General features: G+C 38.8%; 2 protein-coding genes across 2 annotated transcripts; one reads left to right on the forward strand and one right to left on the reverse strand.

Annotated features, from left to right (window-relative positions):
• Positions 1–7,705: 7,705 nt before the first annotated feature.
• Positions 7,706–10,067, reverse strand: LOC104414599. The gene is made up of 2 exons (XM_010025753.3): positions 9,847–10,067; positions 7,706–8,091 (listed from the first exon to the last, which is right to left on the reverse strand). The coding sequence occupies exons 1-2, from the start codon at positions 9,973–9,975 to the stop codon at positions 7,990–7,992; spliced, it is 231 nt and encodes a 76-aa protein (XP_010024055.1). The 5' UTR covers positions 9,976–10,067; the 3' UTR covers positions 7,706–7,989.
• Positions 10,068–13,707: 3,640 nt separating this feature from the next.
• On the forward strand, positions 13,708–19,010 carry LOC120286809 (U-box domain-containing protein 43-like). The gene is given in 6 exon segments (XM_039299340.1): positions 13,708–13,741; positions 14,860–15,858; positions 15,861–16,186; positions 16,490–16,808; positions 17,375–17,452; positions 17,455–19,010. Coding segments are annotated over 5 exon segments (3,036 nt in total). The 5' UTR covers positions 13,708–13,741; positions 14,860–14,954; the 3' UTR covers positions 18,864–19,010.
• Positions 19,011–21,111: the final 2,101 nt, after the last annotated feature.

A 21,111-nucleotide genomic window follows, 5' to 3' on the forward strand; every position in this document is an offset into this window, starting at 1 on the left:
TAAATTATTAAATTATTTCCTTTGTGTTTGCTATGCATATTTTGGTACACCTTAGCATGGGCGCGGGAATGTAATTCCATTATTTTGTCACGTCCGGACTCATGAAATGACCTGCTAATCTCATGGCATGCAAACATCTTTAGTGACTTCCGCTGTAGACAGAATTCTAGTTTAGTTGATGTAAGTTTGTGTTGAACGGACAACATGCGTGCATTTCAATTGGAAATAAACGATTTCTACTTATGAAAACCATCTTATAGGAAAGCAGACAATAGGATTCATGGATATTAGACTATGGGCATGAAATAAAATCTGCAGTAAATATTTAGGTACATTATAACTTCTTTTTATCTTTTTGGCAATAGATGGTATGAATTATTTAATGACGAGGAAGATCGCCAACGCATATAATTCTAGAACCATGACTCGGCCCCGCTAATCTCATAGTCTGACTCATGCATTTCAATTGAAAAGTGAAGATTCTACTACACAAAGCATATAATTGTATTCATAAACGTTAGCTTATTCAAAGGGTACATAGGGTCGTGCACATTAAATATGTAATGTTCGGCTCGTCTAACGTCAAACACTAGTTTCGAGAAATAATAAAATATCGATCACTATGCCCCACGGTGCTAATGACGTGACTCATGTAATAATTAGCCATAATTTGCTTTTAGCATCTTCCTGAAGAAGAGTACGCACTAGGCTGAGAATAAACAAATTAAAAAGAAAAAACTAACGAGGCTCCAAATCCCATGATTGCTACCTGGTTGATTACAGCTTGTGGCTCACTTCCAATCGCTAATTAAAATCATTCTTTATAGAATATTCTTTTTGGCAATTTGTGGAGGAGGATGGGGGCAGGGGGGACCGCGTCCTCCGCCTCTCGTCTAAGGCTCCTTTCCTATTGATCTAGAGAAAAAAGTCAATGGAAATAAAGGTTAGATCAGGTGCATTATTAATCTGTGTGGCCCTGGTGGAGATTATATGTCATACAAACAATAAGATAAAGAGTACCAATCTTTTCTCTTTAGGAATATGCTGGAAGACAATAGAGAATTTTAAAGTTGGCCAATTGGGCTCAGTAGGAAAAGCTATCGAAATCTCGCTGGGCCCTTCCGCAGTCACGCGGTCTTGCTGTAAGGCAGGATCGCTTAGTTCGAGCAGCAGGTCGAATGTTCGTGTGTAGTTCATGTAAATCATCAAAAGTAAGTTAGATCACATTTTTTGTAAATTTTATTTTTTAAAAGGAACGTAAGACTTCTCCTATAACAAAGAAAATCTAGGTGAAGGAGATATTTTTCCTTCGAAATTGTTTGGAACAGAGAATGAGACAGAAAAAGATAAGGTGTAGGAATTGAAGTTTGATTTGCTTGGAAAGAGAAAGGAATTGAAAGGAAAAATGTGTTTGCATAAGATGACTATTTGCACTTGAGTAAAGAGGAGATATAATATGTACATAATTTTTATAAAAAATAAATTAGTCCACTGTCAAGTTAAATAATTATCTAATTCATTTGATGAGTTTAATTAACTTGTCATGTATCCTCTTTTAAAAGTAAATATCCTTATTTAGTGCAATATTACTTGAGTGAATGAAGCTAGCTTAAGATAATTTTAAAAAAAGAAGAAGAGTTTCTCTTGTATGTATTTTTCAATCTAAAAATTCTAATCTTTGTGAATCTATAAATTAATTCATTTTACTTTTTTGTAGGAAATAGATTCTCCGGAGACAAATGGTGCATTTGGTTTAGCTTTCTCAAAAGAGTTTTAGCCCCTAAAGCCCATTAGGAAAAAAATGAGGCATTTGGTTCAAGTTTTGGTTTAGTATTTGGCCAAATGCTGAAAGTCTAAGGTAGATAGGGATTTACTTTGGACTTTTAGCATTTTCAAAATGAAATTTGATCCATTTCCTTTTCGCCCTCAAAATCTTTTTAAAAGTCCAATTTTACTCATCTGTAAAATAAAAACCTAACCCCGCGGGACGACCGCCTCTCATTACCTCAATCGACGCTCAACTAATGGGCCCATCAATTCTCCACGAGTATTTGTTTCCACCTTCCAATCTTCACCTAATTTTCTCCGGCACTACCAAACAAAAGGATGAAGGATAGGCTCAGATGCAAAATTTAGGCTATTTCAATAATTCTAGTAAATGGAGAAGAGTTGCCCAATTCCCTAAAAAATTCACAAACTTCAAGTCCAACTCTAATTTTGCTACGAATTTTTTTATCTAATAAAAATATCTCAATATTCACTCAGCCCTAAATCTATCGATGTTTCCAAAAAATTGCTACTTGTTTTCCATATTTATCAATATTAATGCTAATTAGCTATTCATTATCGAACCCACGTTTTCATCGAGATCCTTGCTTTTGTATGGAGTAACAATATTTTCAAGTTGAAAATCTTGAAAAATCTATGGTAATTTTGAATGCATGGATAGATTTAAGATTAAAGTGAATGTTAACAAATTTTTAGACAAAAAATTTTGGGGCAGCTTTGAAATTGGATCTAAATTTGGGATTTTTTTTTTTTTTTTAGGAATAAGCTTTGGGAGTATTATTCTTTACAACCATGAAATGCAACTCGAATTAATTTAGTCGATCTAGAGAGGGATAATTATCAAATCATTTTTTAATACCGATTCAATTCTAAACTTCTCAATTTTAATAATATAATCCTAAATTTTACGTGAAGGTTCAATATAATTTCTTTAGCCAATTGTTGATGTAAAATCTATTCATCACCATCATCCTATATGGCCTATGATATGAATCTAGAAAACCAAAAATAGAATTTGTGGCAAGTATGCTATCCCACACGCACGACCCTTCCTCGGCCTTAGAATAGGGATTGCTTATTAGCCACCAAATTCCTTTTTTTTTTGGTTCATATCATAGAAAATTTTAGGGTATGAAAATTCTAATGCATAGATTCCATATTGTAGCAAGTGACGAGCATAGTACTAGGATTGATCAGAACAATTCTAGTTTTTAAGGGATCATACCAGGTAGAAATGAAGAGGAGAGAGAAGTTTTAGAAATTTATAACAAACCACATAATATTATTTCTAAAGAGACTGCGTTCTATCCCTTAACAGTTACATATACTGCCTTATATAGGCATGAAACAACATGCTAGAACTTTACAAACTCCGTATGGCCGACAAAAAGGCAATTATTTGTGCATACTACTAGGCTATTCTACTGAGAGATTGACTTCTGTATTCATTATCCTGCTTTTTTCGGTTCCACTATAATGCTACAGTATTATGAACAGTATGCTATTGTTCCAAAATAGTGCTAAATAGAATGTGAATAGTATTTTGGGTCAATTTTTTCGTCTCCTTCACTTCATTCCTCCGTCTTCTTTGTTTTGTCTTGAATAAGTATTTAACAAAGTCTTCTTTCCCTTCACTTATTATGCCTATGGATAGACTCTTCAATACGGTCGTTTGAGTCATTCAAGTCTTCTCAATACTTTTATCTTCGATATTCTTTGAGTATTGTTTCGATTTCCAGAGCTTCAAGATGTTCGATACCTATATCATATAAAGATTGGTATGAGTTGGATGGAATGTAAGGAGGATTGGAAGTGTTTTTTTCTGGATACTGTTGCCTGAGCATTTTGAGAAGCTTTTCTACTTCTTCAATTACTTCAATCGATCATGGTCTTTTGGATGACTGGTGAGAACTTGTAGGAGCATCATTGGAACTTGCTGGAATACCAGGTTGGGGTAAATATTCAAGTTGGAGTAATGAACTTTCTTTGTCAAGGCCTAGGTTGGGTGCAAGTTGTAATTTAATATGATCAAAAGAATCTTATGACAGTGGTCCTCCCTATGGATCTTGTGAATTTGCTGGTGACTTTGAAGTGTTCGGTACATCCATTCCGTAGTATATTTCTTAAGCAAGCATTGATCGTTGGCCAAGTCATGCGATAGTCATCACTATGATACTAAGAAACATGATTATCTTTTGTTGGAGAAGCTTATAACAGAATAAGTAAATTGTGCTAGCACAATATCCTCTATAATTCCCGATACAATCGAGGATAAGTTGGGATTCTACAAGAGAGTGTTATAAATTTGTTTTTTGAATAGGTTGGGGCTTATATATGGATACTTCAACATCTATATAAGTTTTACACATCTCCATTGGATCGAACAAATACTCATGGTTTGAAAAGTAAGACGATTGTATAAAGTTTTGAGTCAAGCATTCATGCTTTGACTTAGGCTTGAAAAATATTTTTTTCATGCACCTAATGGTTTAAACCAACTAAGTATGTCCCCAAGATATTTATGCTTGGTTTCTCCTTGAATAATTCTACTAATAATAAGAGATATTTTGGCTATTGGAAACTCGATGGTATTGATATAAAGATTAAACAAATACCAATTAAACCATTGAGTTTTCCTGGAAATTCTTCATTCGGAAAGAAAGTGAGAGGATGAATAAATAGATATTTTGGATACAATCTATCTGGTCTAAGGAGAAGACCATTATATTCACTAAAAATATGAAAATGATATTGCCACATATGTCTTCAAAGATTTTTAACAAGAACATTATCTTGGATAAGTACAGAGATTTCCGGTGGGTATGAATATGAAGGGATTTGGGTTTGATTTCTCAGGCCTTGAAACTACCCCTTGATTTATTATCACATACATATTTATGGATGTGATAGCTGCAAATTCTTTTGGCTTGGACAGAAAATCAGCAAGTACATTTTATTTTTTCCCACTATATGTTTGGTGAAAATCATTATGCCCACCTAAGTTGTGGATGCGGAACTTGCTTATGTTTGAGCTTCAGCATTTGAGAGAATAAAAACATGTCCATCTCCACCAGGAAAATATGTCCTATAAGACCGAATTCAAATTTTTTAATGCCTTATTTTACTGTCAAAATTTCTTTGAATGTAGAGTAGAAATGCATTTCTGCTTGTGTAAATTTTCCACCCTCATGTCTACAAACTCATCACTTTCCATCAATTTCTTCAAAAAGAATAGCAACTCAATATTCATCACTGATGTCTATTTCAAGTATTTCCTGTGGATGAGATTTGCAAAGGAGGAAGATGTTGCAAAATTTCCTTAAGTCTATGTACAAACTTAGTTTGTTGTGTTCCTTACGAAGGAGCATCTTTCTTGAACATTTGTTGTAGTGGATTTACAAACTCTGTGATTTTTGGAACGAAATCTCGGAGATAATTTACAATCCCAAGGAATTGCTGAACTTACCCGTGGGAGAGATTTTCATCAGGAAACTTTTGTAGTTCCTTAGCAATATAAGGACCGAGATAATAAGTTCCATTTATTAGATAACTTTTGAAAGCCTTTCTACAAACGTAAAGATGATCAAGAGCAAGATGTATCTCTTGCTAGAGTTCTCTAAGGGGAGCATTGGCAACAATTTGCTATTTATTTTTAATGGATTTTTCCACCATTTGGCTAATCTCCCTTGGAATAGAGGCTAAAAATACCTAAGGTTAGGACAAACTCCAAGAGCATGTAATGATTTAAGCATTTCTTGGAAATGCATATTGAGATGCTTTCTTCGTAGAGAACATCATTTCATTTAAAAAAAAATTATAATCTTCTAAGCTTAATGAGATCTTTTGGTTCGCCAATAAAGAATTGGTGGATAACTCGAATCACATGATGAAAATCTATCTAAAGCAAAAATGTCATTTGATCCTGGTCAAAAATAGATCTCCACCAATCTTTTAGACTTCTAGTGAATGCTCACGAACTTAGTCAACATATCATAACGATGTTCAATAAAAAGTGCTTTGGTGTTGAGCCAAGTATGGAATTCTTGCAATCTAACTTGCCATTTGGAATATGGAATGTCATTGGGTGTGAAGTAGTATTTTGAAGTCGAAGGGTGAGATAACTGGCTTTTGGGGAACATGAGGACCAAGGCATTTTGGGTACTTTAAGAGGAAATGAATTCTTCTTAACCATTTGTGGACAGGTTTATAGAAGGGTGAGATAACTGGCTTTTGGGACTAGGGTTTCTTTCTAGGTGGCGACTGAGGAGATAGAGGAGGTTCGGGTTCATATGGTTTAAGGAATTTTGGAGGTGGGTGTGGTCGAGGTGGTCCATACGAGACCATAAATTGATATTTTCCTTCATCTTCATCTAGAAATTCGACACTAGGGTCTCCGTCAAGGTACCTCTGGTAAAGTTTATCTTTTGACCTTTTTTTTCTTTTGGATGGTCTATCATCTTCTTTGTCATTTGGAGGATTTGTGCAAAGAGGGCACTGACAATCTAGATCCCTGAAATAATGTCTCGTATGGGGATCTTTATAATAATGAGTTGGACACCCCTCCCGCTTAGAAGACTCAATCATAGATTTTGGATATGGATGGCCTTCATCGGCTGGAACATGAGTTGCATAAGGTTGCATCATAAAAATAATAAGAAAAATAGAAGATGTGGTCTCTTCATTTTCCTTACTAAATTTGATGACAATTGTGCCATCTTTCTTCTTAGTGAATTGGGACTTTGTGGATTGGATCGATTTGGAATTTTGGTGGATTTTTTCATAGTTAATTACCCACGTATCTGGGAGTAATTTAACTAATTGATCTCGATGGATCTATTTAGGAACATGAACATAGGAAATTTGGTTATTATCCACCAAGATGAACAAGGCATCTTCTAAACAAGGGAAATTGAGGTCAATGGCATGATTCTAGACCGAATAAATTATTTGGTGATATAAGGTAGCAACAATAGAGTTCGAAGTTTGACGTGCTTCAGTAATCTATAGCTAGATCTTAGGGGCTGAGAGAAGGGGTGAATCCGAGAGAGCCGTATTGAAGTTTGGAAACAACATAACAAACACTATTCCTATGTTAAGGGTGGTTTGGATGGTATCGATGCAAGCATGCTAATAGTTCAAGAAAAGGGTATCTAAAAGAGCCATTTAAGCAACTATAGTTAATCCATTCCTTTCATGAAATGATAAAGCAAGCCCAATGGCACTAAATTAAAGGTGTGTATAACCTTGCTGTATCGACCTTCGTTGAAAGTTAGAAGGACTTTGAAAGGTGACAAAGCATTCCTATTGAGTGACTAAAATAGGATGGTGATCAAATTTCAAAAACTGGGTATACTCTTTAACTTCTTAATTTAGCCCAAAAAGTTATGACACTTATTTCATATCATAAGTTTAAGATCGATTTGGTAATATTTCCATTTGGAGACAACGTACATTTTACATGGTAACTGTTGTCAAGTCATTTCGCTTGTGATTTGGGAGAAATTTGCATGCGCAATCTGCAACTAATGACCTTAAATTATCCGCTGATCACCTCACCAGACACAAGAGAGTGAAGGACTTTGACATGACAGACGAGCTCCATCACATCCGTCAACAATCCATTGCTGTCAAAAGGGTCAGTCTAGAGGAGTCACACGTGTTCGAACCAACGAGTACGTCACAGGATCTTCTCATATCTTCAAATTCTACTCCTAATTCAACAATTCTCAAGTAAATTGAAGGAAGAGAAGTCGCATGAGAAGTTGGCAGAATCTCCTTAGTGTTTATTATTTACCAAGTCCACCTTCCAACAGTCATAAAAAGTTGAGGTAGAAGCAGTAAATACATCATACAGGGACTAGGAGACTCCCTGAAGAGAGTTTCAAGTTCATCACACGCATTCTGACAGGAGTAGAAGTCGAACCTAGCATTCCATGGTTCTTCAATCCTGTTCTCTGGCAAAGGTTTCTCGAAATTGAGATGGTATACACGAGGAAACAATGGGTAAATCCATCACAACAGCAAGCATACATCGCATACATCCACGAACCTTTCCTTTAATTGCTTCTATTTACTTGATGGGATGGGAAGGAGAATGAGGGTGACTTCACTAAGAAATTATAACACGTACAAGCTTATTGTTTCTCGCATAATACAAACAAGTATGCGGAGAAACTCCGACCCGCATCAGAGAGAAGCTGTTTATTGATTGTTTCTCTTGCGAGCAATCTCTCTTGCCATTTCCCTCAGCTCTTCTGGCGAAGGCGGCCTCGGTCCCTCAGGTGGGTATACCACGTAAGATTTCTTGACAGACAGAAAAGGAACTTCAGAGTCATAATCATAACCACAAAGGAGTACCAACAAAATTTGGAGATAAGATGGATTATGGATGATCTTAACAAGCACTAACGGGCACATAAACAACAAAGGTACTTTTATCTCAGTCAATGATTCAGTATTCACACTCAGAAGATAATAAACCACAGCTTCAACCTTGCAGTATTTCATCACCAGATGAGGAGCGACTAACGAGAAAGTCCTCATGCTCATCGTAATCTTCCAAAAAAAGTGGGCTAAGATGTCACCTCTGCCATTAGTTCCCTTTAAACTACTAAAGAACCACACCACATCCTTGGCCCACAAAATTCATTTAATGCGAGCAATAGAAGCTTGTAATTTATCCAAGATGACTCATTACTGCTCTTGTCATGGTATGAAGTAGCAGCAAGAAGTGTGAATTCTAGCTCTTCATTTAGTTTGTAATTCCATTTAAAAAAGCAGCAGTCTTCTGTAAAACTGGTAAAAAGGAATCCATTAAGGGATGAAAAGGCTAAATTAATCTGAAGAATCAAATAAAAAGCAGTCTGCCCATGTCGAAAAGTTCCTTGGACAGTCATTACTGGGGAAGAACTTGGTAGGAAAAAATCATTAGGCTTCACCAAAATGTTGAAAAATCAAGAAACAAGTACAGCAATATACGTTTACAAAACTGAAAGTCCATCCTGAAGAACCCAGCCAATATCGAAGTTCATGGAAGAGGCAAGATGTGGCAATATAATTGGGGTCAATTTTTGAGACAACCAAATTGATCCTATACACTACGTAATAAGGGCACAGATGACTAAGGGGCAAACGCAACCTTACTAGTTAGTACAGCGAGCAAAGCAATGTCCATGGATCAACCCATCTGCCAAACAAGCATTAGATGGTCTTTGTTATCATCATCCTGAACTACTTATTGATGTGTCAAAGATGTGTGCGGTACAGTAGATCCTCCTAAATTTAACTTGGAACTCATAAATCCTGGAAGGAAACACAAATAGCTGGGAGCAATTGAGAAATTTTATCACAAGATATTGGATTTAGTCTAGGTTTAACATGGTCATCACAATCTGCCAGATTCTCAAAGACGGTCCTCAGGGAACCATCAAACATGATCTAAGTGAAGAGCTGTTATCAGAAAAACTGTATGGGGAACAGCTCGAAATGCATCGTTGTTTTTTCGCAAATTCGATACTGAAGACACACAAGCTCGGCGACCAAACAACAAGATAAAACCAAAATCGCTCTTCGAAATTCGTATGACAGATCATCAAGAAGACTGAAATTCAAAAGTTCACAGGGACCCAACTCCCGCATCGAAAACGGTTATATTCATCTGGGTTCCACTCCCTCGCCCAAGATCCCAAGAACATACAAGACAAGCAATTCGAGGCAATTTGCACAAACAACATTTTTCAATCGTTGCAACCTATAGGACACAAACAAATTAAGCATATTCACGACGCAACCAAACCGCGTCCGACACGAAAAAACACTCGGGCGCTTCTCATCCAGACGAGCTCAAACTCCAAAAGAATCCCCATCACAAACAGCTAACGGCACGCCGACAATTCCAGCCGCCTAAAACCCTAGGCCGGACTAGCGAATCAAGCCAACTCCCCAAAAAACGCAACACCCATCAGTCGAAATCTTGACATTCGCTCGCATTGACAAGGGGCATTAACTTGATAGGACGCCCATATGGATCGCGACAGGGAGAGAGGGAGAGGAACTCACAGTGCCCATGAATTTCTGGAGATTCTTGGAGTTGTTGGCGAAGGCGTACATGAGAACGATGGGGACCGTCACGTAGACGCCGAACTTGGCGATCTCCAGGATGCCCTTCGACGTTCCGATGGACGACATTTTCTCGCCGGGAAGACCGTGAACTGCAGAATTCTCGGCAAACGAAGACCCCTGCAATTGCAATACCCACAGAGAGAAAAAGAGAGAGAGAGAGAGAGAGAGAGAGAGAGAAGGGAGAGGAGAGCAAAATGGGCCGCGCCGGGCCTGGTAAGAAATGAATTGGGCTATAGAGGGACTTCAACAGGAATATCCAACCACTATTTTGTGAAATGTTTAATACCATGAAAAATCTCTGATACATTTATAATAAATTTATATTAAATTAATTTTTCAACTACCAAAAACTCAAAATTGGTATGTTTGTGGCAAATTTACTTTTCGTTAGTTTGGTTAATTTTTATCATTAAATTATATAGTAAGATAACATGCGATAATTAACGAATATATCAATTTGTGGGTAACAATATTAATCTCATTTAGTGGAAACTAATGGAAATAAATTTATTACAAATGTATAGGTATAGAGATTTCGATGGTCAAAAATTAGTTTTGGATAAATTTATTATAAATGTGCTAATTTTGAGTTTTTCGTAATTAAAAAATTAATTTTAGGCATATTTTTACGAATGTATTAATTTTGAGTTTTTCATGGTATTAAAACCTGTGAAATGGCCACATCTCTTTTTTATGAGTAATGAACGAGCAATGATACCCATTGACCCTTAACATTATCCCTTGACTTAGACCTCAACACAATCTCCCATTATGCTCAAATAGCAAACTGGCCCTAGCTAGTCATGCCTAAAAGAACAGACCAAGATAGTGTTCCAAGACCCTCTAGGACTTGTGAAGAAATATTCTCCTCAATCGGTCTAAACATGTGGAATGTCCTGACATCACAAAGAGAATTCACTCATAACACCAATAGTCCTCCTGTTGACTTTTGACTTGAACAATGCTACGGGGAAGAATAGCTTGCACGACATAGCTCTGATGATTTAGATTATGATTACAACTCCTAAGATGAATCGCCATAGCACAAGTCACTGTAGCAAAGTTACTATAACAATAGATTAGGGAAATCACTATCCATAGGCACTGTTCATACCACCTAAAATAATTCTTGATTGGGATTCCTGGAGCCTACACGTGCATTTGAGACCATTGAGTATGGTCTTTGTTTTTTGTGACCTCTTAGTGCCTATAAAAGGCAAATGGGATGTGATGTTTGGGGCAGAGTCCCTTGAATTAAAATGTAAGCTTGTGAAAATTCTCCTTATATCTCTCTAAACACTTCATGTTCTCTAACTTGATATGATCCTCTAAGAAATGTAGCTCTATTAGTTAGAAATGTTTCTATCTTAGCACTCTTGAGTGTCTCTATGCTCCGAATTAAATTTCTAGAAAATTTGTAGTTAAAAGACAGTCCCTGGAAGGCCTGAATAAGAGATTCGCCTAGTGTATGATAGAAAATCTATTGCAACTGATATGGTTTTCCCTAGTTCTAAGCAAAGATCTCCTTATACTTTTTTAGGCATGATTAGCTAGGGCCAATTTGCTGTTTGAGTATAATAGGAGACTGTGTTGAGGTTTGATCCAAAGGATAAGGAAAAGGGTCTTTGATCATTAGGGTCTTGAGATAGAAGCCCTCCCCATTAGGCATAGGATGCTTAAGCATAAGATTCTTGGGAGGATTTTAAGGATCATTCCTGTCTGCCATTTCTTGTTCTTGTTATGGAAGCATTCTTGATTGATTCTGTGCTTGATTGAATTCCTCAAGTGCTTGTTTGGTTTCAGGTGCGGGATCATAGTTGCCCCATGGGACAAGTATTGAATAGTCCCATACTTCTTCTGGAATGGTCCGCTTTTTCTTGGCACAAGACTCTCTGGAGTCTTTATAGTTGTATTCAATAGATCCAACGCAATCTTAGAACCAATTGGCCAACAAAAAAATCAAGTGCTTGCTACGATGGTCAAGCTTAGGTCATTATTTAAGGCTAACTTGACAACTTCAAATCCTTATTTAAAACAATGTTTACTTCAGATTTTTTTTCCCGAAAATTTGAGTTCACTTCAAGTCATTATTTGGAATTTTCCCTTGTTTCTATAAACTTCCAAACGCCTCCAAACTCGGCAAGATCGAACCAAGTCGGCAAGACCGATAGAAAATAAGAAAGAATCGAAATTCAAGAGCAACCTGAAGAGTTCTGCAAGCTGCAAGGGCAACAGTGGAGGAGAGGCAATCCGCGACAACTCGCTTCAAAGACTCGAGCAGCTTCTACACTGACAAAGATCTCCAACCTCGATATGCCCGAATCGAATCAACGGCTCTATTATCCCCGCTGCCAAATCCAAATTGGTGATGCCTCGAGCTGCTTCTCAAGGGGCTGGGTATGAAGGATGGGTACGTTGTGCAGAATCCTATTCCTCCCCAAGCAGTCGCAATACAAAGTGAGAGTGAGTGCATGTGTTGAGTTTGTTCTTTGCCCCTACATTTGAACAACCATGAAAACTGCTAGTGGTTGTGTGAGAAAATTGAGGTGAGATTGTGTGAAAGAGAAAATTGAGGTGAGACTTGGGGTGCATATGTTTAAATGAAAAAAGTAAATGAGTTTTCCGAACTTTGGCGTATTTTGGTTCGTAGAAAATTATCAATCAACGAAAAAATATTTACGATCATAGATAATGTATATTCTTAATGTTAGGAAAATAAATTCTTAAAACTGAAAAAGGGGAAATCAAAGCATTTTCCAAAAAAGAATTCTTTTCATGATTTGCGAAACATACATATATATTTATTTATTATTATTATGATTTTTTCCCCACAACACACACCTTTCAAATGAGGAAATCCCACCCAATCAAAGTCATAAAAAAATATAAAATTGGACCAGCTGGTGTCCCAGTTTCCAACTTTAAGATTAGTGGCTCACGATGCACCACAAATTTGTGAAGTGACTGAACGGGTAGGTACTCATTTTCCTTTTCTTATTTTGTTCGTTAGCCATTGAGTTTGGAAAATTTTGTCATTTAGAGAAGAGCAATGTCTCATGTTTGCCTTTTTAATAAGTAAGGGCCATGTTGAACTCTAACCAAATAGTGGTAAGAAGAAAATCAACTCCATGATTTCTAAATTCTTTTAACTTAGTCATACTTTGTATCTCGTGATTATAGGGTAATTCAACTCCTGTATGGTAAATTCTTGATTAATCTTATGTTTTTCAAATGTCGATGCTGCTTGGCACTACGAATCAATTCCCACTTTATGTACTTGTGATTTGATTTCTACAAGGTGAGCAACGAATGATGATTCTGTCCAGGAAGTAATCACGCAGGTGGGTTTAAAAGAGGATGAACTTCTAACCGTCGCGTCAACTGTCACTTCCCGGAAATGGGGAGAACAAGAAACAAACTTTCCCGGAAAATCCTCGACCCAGTGGGGATCCGCAGAAGAAAAAGACGGAAGTTTCTCGCTGGGCGGCCGACGACTTTCCCGGAATGTTCCAACGACTGCCTCAGGTTTTCCCAGAATCGAGAAAGAACCGACCAAACCGCCTCCCGGACCACGTCAAGGCGGAAAACGGGATCGTCATGTAATATATCTAAAATATGCAAAGACCGCGGAGCATTGACTCGGGGCAAGTCCTCGTTTTCTGTACGGCAACGCCCGGTAAAAGCTGTATCGGTGCTCCGTTTCTGCCCACTTGTCACTGCATGCTCGAGCTTTTCTTCTTCTTCTTTGGGAATTTTCCAGGAGTGAGGTTGGAATAATTGCAGCGGTACTAATCTCGTGGGAATCTCAAAGGGCTTGCGCAGTTCTCTAGAGGTAATTTATGGAACGCATGAGAAGTGAAATTTGCCATTTTTGGATGTTTGGGTTTGGTTATTAGTAAGAGAGAGATTCATATTTTTTTTCTGCATGTGGAATTCGTTCAGCTGAGTACAATGAACACATGGGCTTCGTTGGATTTTTTTTTTTTTTTTTTCCATTTGTATAATTTGCTAGTTTGCAGGAGTCATTTGAATCTCTCTCTCTCTCTCTCTCTCTCTCTCCCTCTCGGGTCTCCCTGTTTTTATGCTTTTGATATTTGTGATTGGAATGGAGAAATTAGCCGGAAGAGGGTGTAAAAACTGTCGCGAAGCAAAAATTCGGTGAAAGAAAATCAATCTTCTTGGTCCCGTTCTTGGAGTTTGGGAAGTCGCATGATTAACAAAACTATCATTCCGGATATAAGGGTTGCTTATGTCAGTGACATTTCAGGTCGAGTTTGTTTCTAGTCTATGAAAGATTTGGTTAATGTGTTTCTCTGTTTCTTTTATACTGTCTCAGTTTCTTATCCTTTGCGCACGTCTAAAGGACGAAATGATGCGTACTACTAAATGGGAGGGGTTAAAACGGTTGGCGTGGAGACATTTGTGTATCACTGTGTTTATGCATTATAATGGATGATGAACCGCCTAAATTAATAGACATTCTAGGGAACTACAATCTAGTTGAGTCCACTGAGCCGAAGTGGTAGCATTACCAGAGGCTGAATATTCACCTTCATGTGCGAACAGAATATAGCATGGTTGTAGAAAACTCTTGGGAGATTAAGTCAATTAGGAATCCACATCGACTGAGAAAGATGAGTGGAACATGATTTAATCTCAAAATTGGTCTTTATTCTGTGTTGAGAATGATGAACTATTATGTTACAAGGTGAGGGAACCTTCATATGTTAATGCCAAAATGAATCAGAAAAACAGAGATTGTGAGATTTTTATCTCTACTATCCTGTGGCCTTGTGGATTTTTTAAGCCTTTTGTTTATCCCATTTCATCTTTAGTTCATCCTAACAGACCATGAGAGAACTCGTTCACAGTGCCATTTTTCCATCAACTAATAGCATTGCTGAATCCTTTCGTCGTGTGGAGTGGAAAGTGACTTGTTATAAACTGCAGGTCATATGGATGCCGCTTGAATCTGAAGATTTTCGATGATGTTGTTGAACATTTGAGCAAGGAAATAATCCATTCTCCTAATCTTGTGCTTAACCATGGCCTTGGAGCTCATTCCCATTGGCACAATCTTGGCTGTGCTGACTAATCAGGTCATCAAAACAGCTCAAGCTGCAAAAGACATTCTCGTCGAGAAAGATAGTTTCAGAGTCCTGTCGAAACACCTGTTTGACATAGAACCTGTTCTGAAGGAATTGCAGCTCCAAGAGTTAAACGACTCACAAGCTGCTCGGCTAGCACTGGAATCCCTTGAAACCGATGTTAAGAAGGCTAATAGCTTGATTGAGAAGTACAAGAACCGATCCCGGTTTTACTTGTTGGTCAGGTGCAGATACATAGTGAAGGAGGTAGAACAAGTAACAAGGGACATAGGAAGGTCCTTGGCTGCCCTATCTCTTGCAAACACTGAAGTCTTGACTAACATTTCAGATCAAGTAAATAGGCTGCAGAATGAGATGCAGAGAGTGGAACTTGAAACTTCGCATTCTCAGCTCCAAATAATCAACAAGTTGAACCAGGGCATTAAGGACCAAAAACGGGATCAGGGCTTTGCGAATGACATGCTTGAAGAAATAGCACGCGCAGTTGGTGTAAATGTTGAGCCATCTGCGATAAATGAGGAATTGGAAAGTTTCAGGAAGGAAAAGGAAGAAGCCGCACACCGAAAGGAAAAGGCTGAGGAATATTTCTTGCAACAGGTTATTGCACTGCTCTCTCGGGCAGATGCTGCAATCAATTACGAAGAATTAAAAACCCGGTATTTCCAAAGATTCCAGGTCATTGTGGGTTATAATGAAAACGAAAAACAAATCCCTCCACTGAATGCCTTTGTTTGTCCTATAAATCAGACAATAATGGTTGATCCTGTGAGCCTTTGCACTGGTACCACTGCTGAGAGAGCGGCCATCAAGGCTTGGCTTGACTGTGGTGAGAGAACTGATCCCGTAAGGGAGAGGTTCTTCAGGACACTTCTCTGAGGTCAAACCTTCCGCTGAGACAGTCAATAGAAGAATGGAGAGAGCTTAATTACTGTCTAAGAATCAGATGCTGCAAAAGTAACATGTCATCTGGTTCTGATGAGTTGGTGAAAGAGGCTCTCTGCCAAATTCAAGAACTTGTGAGAGAAGATTCGGTTAACAAGGATTGGATCTTCATAGGAGGACTGACCGACATCATTGTCTCTATTCTAGGGAACTCACACAACAAAGATGTGAAGAGGAAAATACTAATTACCTTAAAGGAGGTAGTGGAAGGGCATGCAAAAAGTAAGGTAAGTGACAATTACTTTTGTTAATGGGGATACTGTTACATAGTAAGGTAAGTGACAATTACTTCTGTTAATGGGGATACGGTTACATAGTCTTTGAAAGGAAGTAATTGACGTCTGAAAGTTGGTTTTTTTTTTTTTGAATAATTGGCTTTCTTGATTGTTTAATTGATGTTGAGGATTTACCACACTCAAAATTTACGAGTAGAGTATCAGCATTCTCTTAGTCAGATGCCTAAGTTGGTCAGAACTCTGGTCACAATCTCTAGAAGCCATCTCATGGTTTGGATGCACCTGATTTTCCAGGAACAACTGGTTGAGTCCAAAGGTTGGGATTACATCATTCCTTGTTTGGGGCGTGATCCAAGCATCTCAAAGGCAGCTATTGCATTGTTGTTTGAGCTATTGCAAGATAGATCTGGTTGGAATGTGTCTGCATGCGAGAAGCTGTCTCAGCAGTGCAGTGCTATTCTTTTCCTTGTAACGCTTTTGAGAGGGCCAGAGACAGAATCAGCAGAGTATGCCAAGAAGATCTTGGATAAGTTGCTCGATGCGGATGAGGAGAACATAACTTGTGCTGCTAGGTCAGGCTGGTACAACCCGCTTGTTGATCGCATAGTTCAAGGTTGAAGCTCTTTATCCACCATCTTCCAATGCTGTTGATGCTTGTGGCGTATGCACTAAATTCCTAGTTTTGAATGCCATTTTACTGCATGTGGCTAGATCTTTGGATGCTTCAGAATTGCTGACTGCTTTTGAACCTTATAACTCCTGGCACCCTATCTATCAGGGAAAAAAGAAACTCCACGAAGCTGATCATCCAAGTAAATCAACCCTATACCAGATAGTAGATTACAAACACCTGATAAAAGGAAAGATTACATGGTATATAAAGGTAAAAATTGCGCTTTAGAGTGGATTAGTTAGACAAAAAATAAAGTGTACGACCATAATGCCATTTCCTTGTATCTCAAGGTACAGGCCACCATAAAGACATTAGACTATATAAGAAGAGAACATTATATTCTATGTAAACAACAGCTAGTTGGAGTGAATTAAGCACGTATTAATTTGTAATGCCATCATGATAGGCCTTTCTAACTTCTTTTATGCTCTTTTTTCTGTGATGAGTGATGGCACATGTTTTATAATTGGCTTTTCTTGTTTGTTGGTTACCTGGAACATTGCCAGGTCCACAGTCATTGAGAATGTCGATGGTGAGATCTCTGGTCAATATGGAATTGATTGAAGCAAATGTGGAGATAATTGGTAAGATGGGGTAACACCACCGTTGCTTGAGATGTTATCTGGCACAGCTGAATCAAAGGAGCTGTCTCTCCGTGCGTTGGTCAAGCTATCAAGCTGCGGAGCCAACAAAGAACTTCTAGCTGCTTCTGATGGGGTGTCTCACATTATGAAACTAATGTTCATGTCCCACGAGCGTCCAGCTATAATAATCAAATGCTGTGAACTCCTTGAGAAACTTACTTCTGACGGAGATGGGATCAAATTCCTCGTTGATGGAAGAGGCACCCAACTTGAGTTAGAACCGATTATAACCAGTATGTTAGATTTTCAACAGAGTGCCAGCTCATCCCATGTGCGGAGACCGGCTTTACGTGTGATTCTAGCTATTTGCAACTCTGAACCCGAACTGGTCAAGAAGGCAGTTTTGGCTGCAAATGGAATATCCATAGTCCTTCCACTCATTGACGACTCAGCCTCCGAAATCCGTGAAGTTGCAATAAATCTTCTCTTCCTCTTTTCACAGCATGAACCGCAAGGAGTTGTCGAGTACCTTCTTAAGCCGAGGAGATTGGAGGCCTTGGTGGGGTTTCTTGAGAATGAAGATAAGAGTGATGTGCAGATGGCAGCAGCTGGCTTACTGGCCAATCTTCCAAAATCAGAAGTATCGCTTACTACGAGGTTAATTGAGTTGGATGGAGTTGAAGCGATTATGAAAGTATTGAGATCAGGAACCATGGAAGCAAAAGAGAATGCCCTTAGTGCACTCTTCAGGTTCACAGACCCCACAAATGTGGAGTCACAGCGTATTGTGGTTGAGCAAGGAGTTTATCCTCTACTAGTAAACTTTCTCCGGGTCAGTTCTGTGACGGCCAAGGCAAGAGCAGCAGCTCTCATTGGAAATCTATCATCGAGCACTCCAAGGCTCGTTATGTCCACTAAACCTAGCTTTTGCTGGTGTTTCAGTGCACATGTGCCTCGATGCCCGGCCCATGGCAGCAAATGTAGTGTTGCATCCACGTTCTGTCTCCTGGAGGCCAATGCTTTGCCTGAATTAGTCAATCTCTTGCAGATACAGGTTCACGCAACAGCATATGAAGCAATTCAGGCACTTTCCACGCTGGTGAGGGAAGGATCTCCCAACAGAGGCGCAAACGTTCTGCATGAAGCCAATGCAATCAAGCCCATCTTGGAGATCTTGACGTGGGGAATGGATTCACTCAAGGAAGAGGCTTTGGGATTCTTGGAGAAGATTTTCCAGTCAAAGGATATAATGGAACGCTATGGATCAACGGCTAAATTGCTTCTCGTTCGCATGGCTGGCCGGAACATTCGCGATGAAAGTCATATCGGGAGGAGGGCCGCCCATGTTTTGTCGCTTTTGGAACGATATTCAAAATCATCAACATCTATCATTCCGGGAATATATGGATAGTCATCATTTTAAGGTCTGGAAAAACTCTGCTGCAATTTGTGGTGATTTATCCATGTATCAGCAAAGATTTTCCATGTCCCTAGTGCTCAAGGTACACAGATGGTCCCTTTAACTTGTCTATAATTATGCAAATGATGAAATTTTTTATTTAAGTGATGATTTAGCATATCAGATTATTATCAATGTGACATGTTGTAAAGTACTTTACTCTTTTTAACACAGGATTACTGCGCCTTCCACTTAGCAAACATAGTGACCACTGAAATTTTTTCCCAATATATAAGGGAAGCCTGCCGCCTTTGGAATCGTACAATCACTGTGAAGTTCAATATCCCAATTTCTTTACATCATTAGTGGAACCAGAACTTCTCTTTTTCAATATCAGTCTCATTAGCAAGTGTTCTTCCGTAGGGAATGTTCCTTAAACACTATTGCATCACGAGCTTCTATTAGTAGATGCATTCATGCAAATGATGTTGCCAATGCGATTGTTTCCACAACAGCCTGCACACGTTTTATTTAAAATATTTCACAACCATACTTCAATTGTTACTTCTAGGTTAGCTTGTTCATTTGGACAAGGGACAGTAGGGCTAAACCTTCTAGCAAACATTGGTGAGCATTTGCCGACCTGCAAACGAGATAGATGCATGTGTCATGGGCCGACAGTTTCCTTGGCCGCGGAAGGGCCCGTGTGGCGCTTGATGAGTGGAATTCACCAAGCCAGTCTTTCTTCTATAGCTGTTCCATGAACAATACGGTGAATGATTATTCATACGAGATCCTACCACGCTCAGCTTCGTTCGGGCATCTAGTTCATCAAGTGAGACATCAAATCTCTTTAGGCATAATAATTGGTTTCAGCCTGTCATGGCCTCGTCAGGAGAGCGGTATTAGCTCCCGACCAGTTTGTGCACGGGAGGTCAACCCCGCCTTCAGAGCTCCTAAGTAATATAATATTTCTATTCTAGAACTCCTGACACCAACTGTCCTGACGCCACTCCCACGGACCAATTGTGTTCGTCTCTTCTGCCTTCTCATTCTTCACTCGATAACTCCAAACACCACTCACAAGTGTCACGAGTATGGGAGGATTCACGGACCGTGACACACGCATCAAACCATCTAATTTTGAGAAAATACTAGCCATGCGAAGTCCTATTCGAATCAAGCCTTTGTCATTGATTTGAGAGTTCTCTGCTCGGCGGACCAGTATTCTTATTCTTACCAGTAACGCAAGTTGATCAGTAGCTCCGTCAAACTTTGCTGTCATTTTGTTCGAGTTTTCTGTGTACTTTTACTTGGCGTCTCTGTGGTGGTGGTGGGATGTCATTCAAACGCCGTCGCCAAATCTTTGACAAGCAGGGACGTTATGCTCGAGCGTCCTGCAATACATGTCCCTACGTGCATTTCTTGTTGCAGTGATTGTTGAGGGCATTGGCCCATGTTCTGCATTAGTTACAGGTTCACGTTCTTGGACTGTCTCAAGCGATCGGACTTGAATGTGTTCACGAAGATGCATCTACCACCTGGAAGGCAGTGCTTTAAAGTGACAACTTCTAAAAGCGTAATAACCGGTCATTAGCCTGTCAAAACGACATGGAAGAAAAGAGAGCATGACATGGCCGCGTTTCAGTGAGGAACATGCAAGAACGAACGCTGCATAATAAATTAATATAAAAGATAGATTACTATAGATTATTTTTTGTTGTCGAGTAGCAAGAGTTTTTTTTTTTTCTTAAATAACTCTAGTTAATGAAGTTTCTTTTACTTTACTTTACGAAAGTTCATCATTTCATAAAAGCTCAGGCAAAATTAATTATCGCATTGGTGTTTTAATTAAAATAAAACCTTAATTTCATCAAAGGTTATAAGTTCTAGAAATGTCTCTTATTTGACCATTAATTATGAAAAGGACATAACTAGCATAACAGTATCATCACGGCCCACATCCTTGTGAAAATATGTGGTGCCAACTGCACCGTCGCTCTTCCTTATGAATTTCCTTATGAAAAATAGGCAAGCATATTTTAATAAACTTAAAAGGAGAGAAAAAAACAAAGTTATAAAAATAGTCTAAGAGAAGCCTAAACCAGATATCATAGCCCTTCAACGTGCAATTCAAGGCCTGGTCCAATCAGTCCCCGATATTAATTGGCCTTTGGCCCTATCATAATGAGCCGTGAGGGGCCACGCGCCAATCGTCCGGCTTGCCCCTCGGCCCTCCCTATCTCCGCCTCTGTGGATC

The sequence above is a fragment of the Eucalyptus grandis genome, chromosome 8 (assembly GCF_016545825.1).
Source record: "Eucalyptus grandis isolate ANBG69807.140 chromosome 8, ASM1654582v1, whole genome shotgun sequence".
NCBI classification, from domain to species: Eukaryota; Viridiplantae; Streptophyta; class Magnoliopsida; order Myrtales; family Myrtaceae; genus Eucalyptus; species Eucalyptus grandis.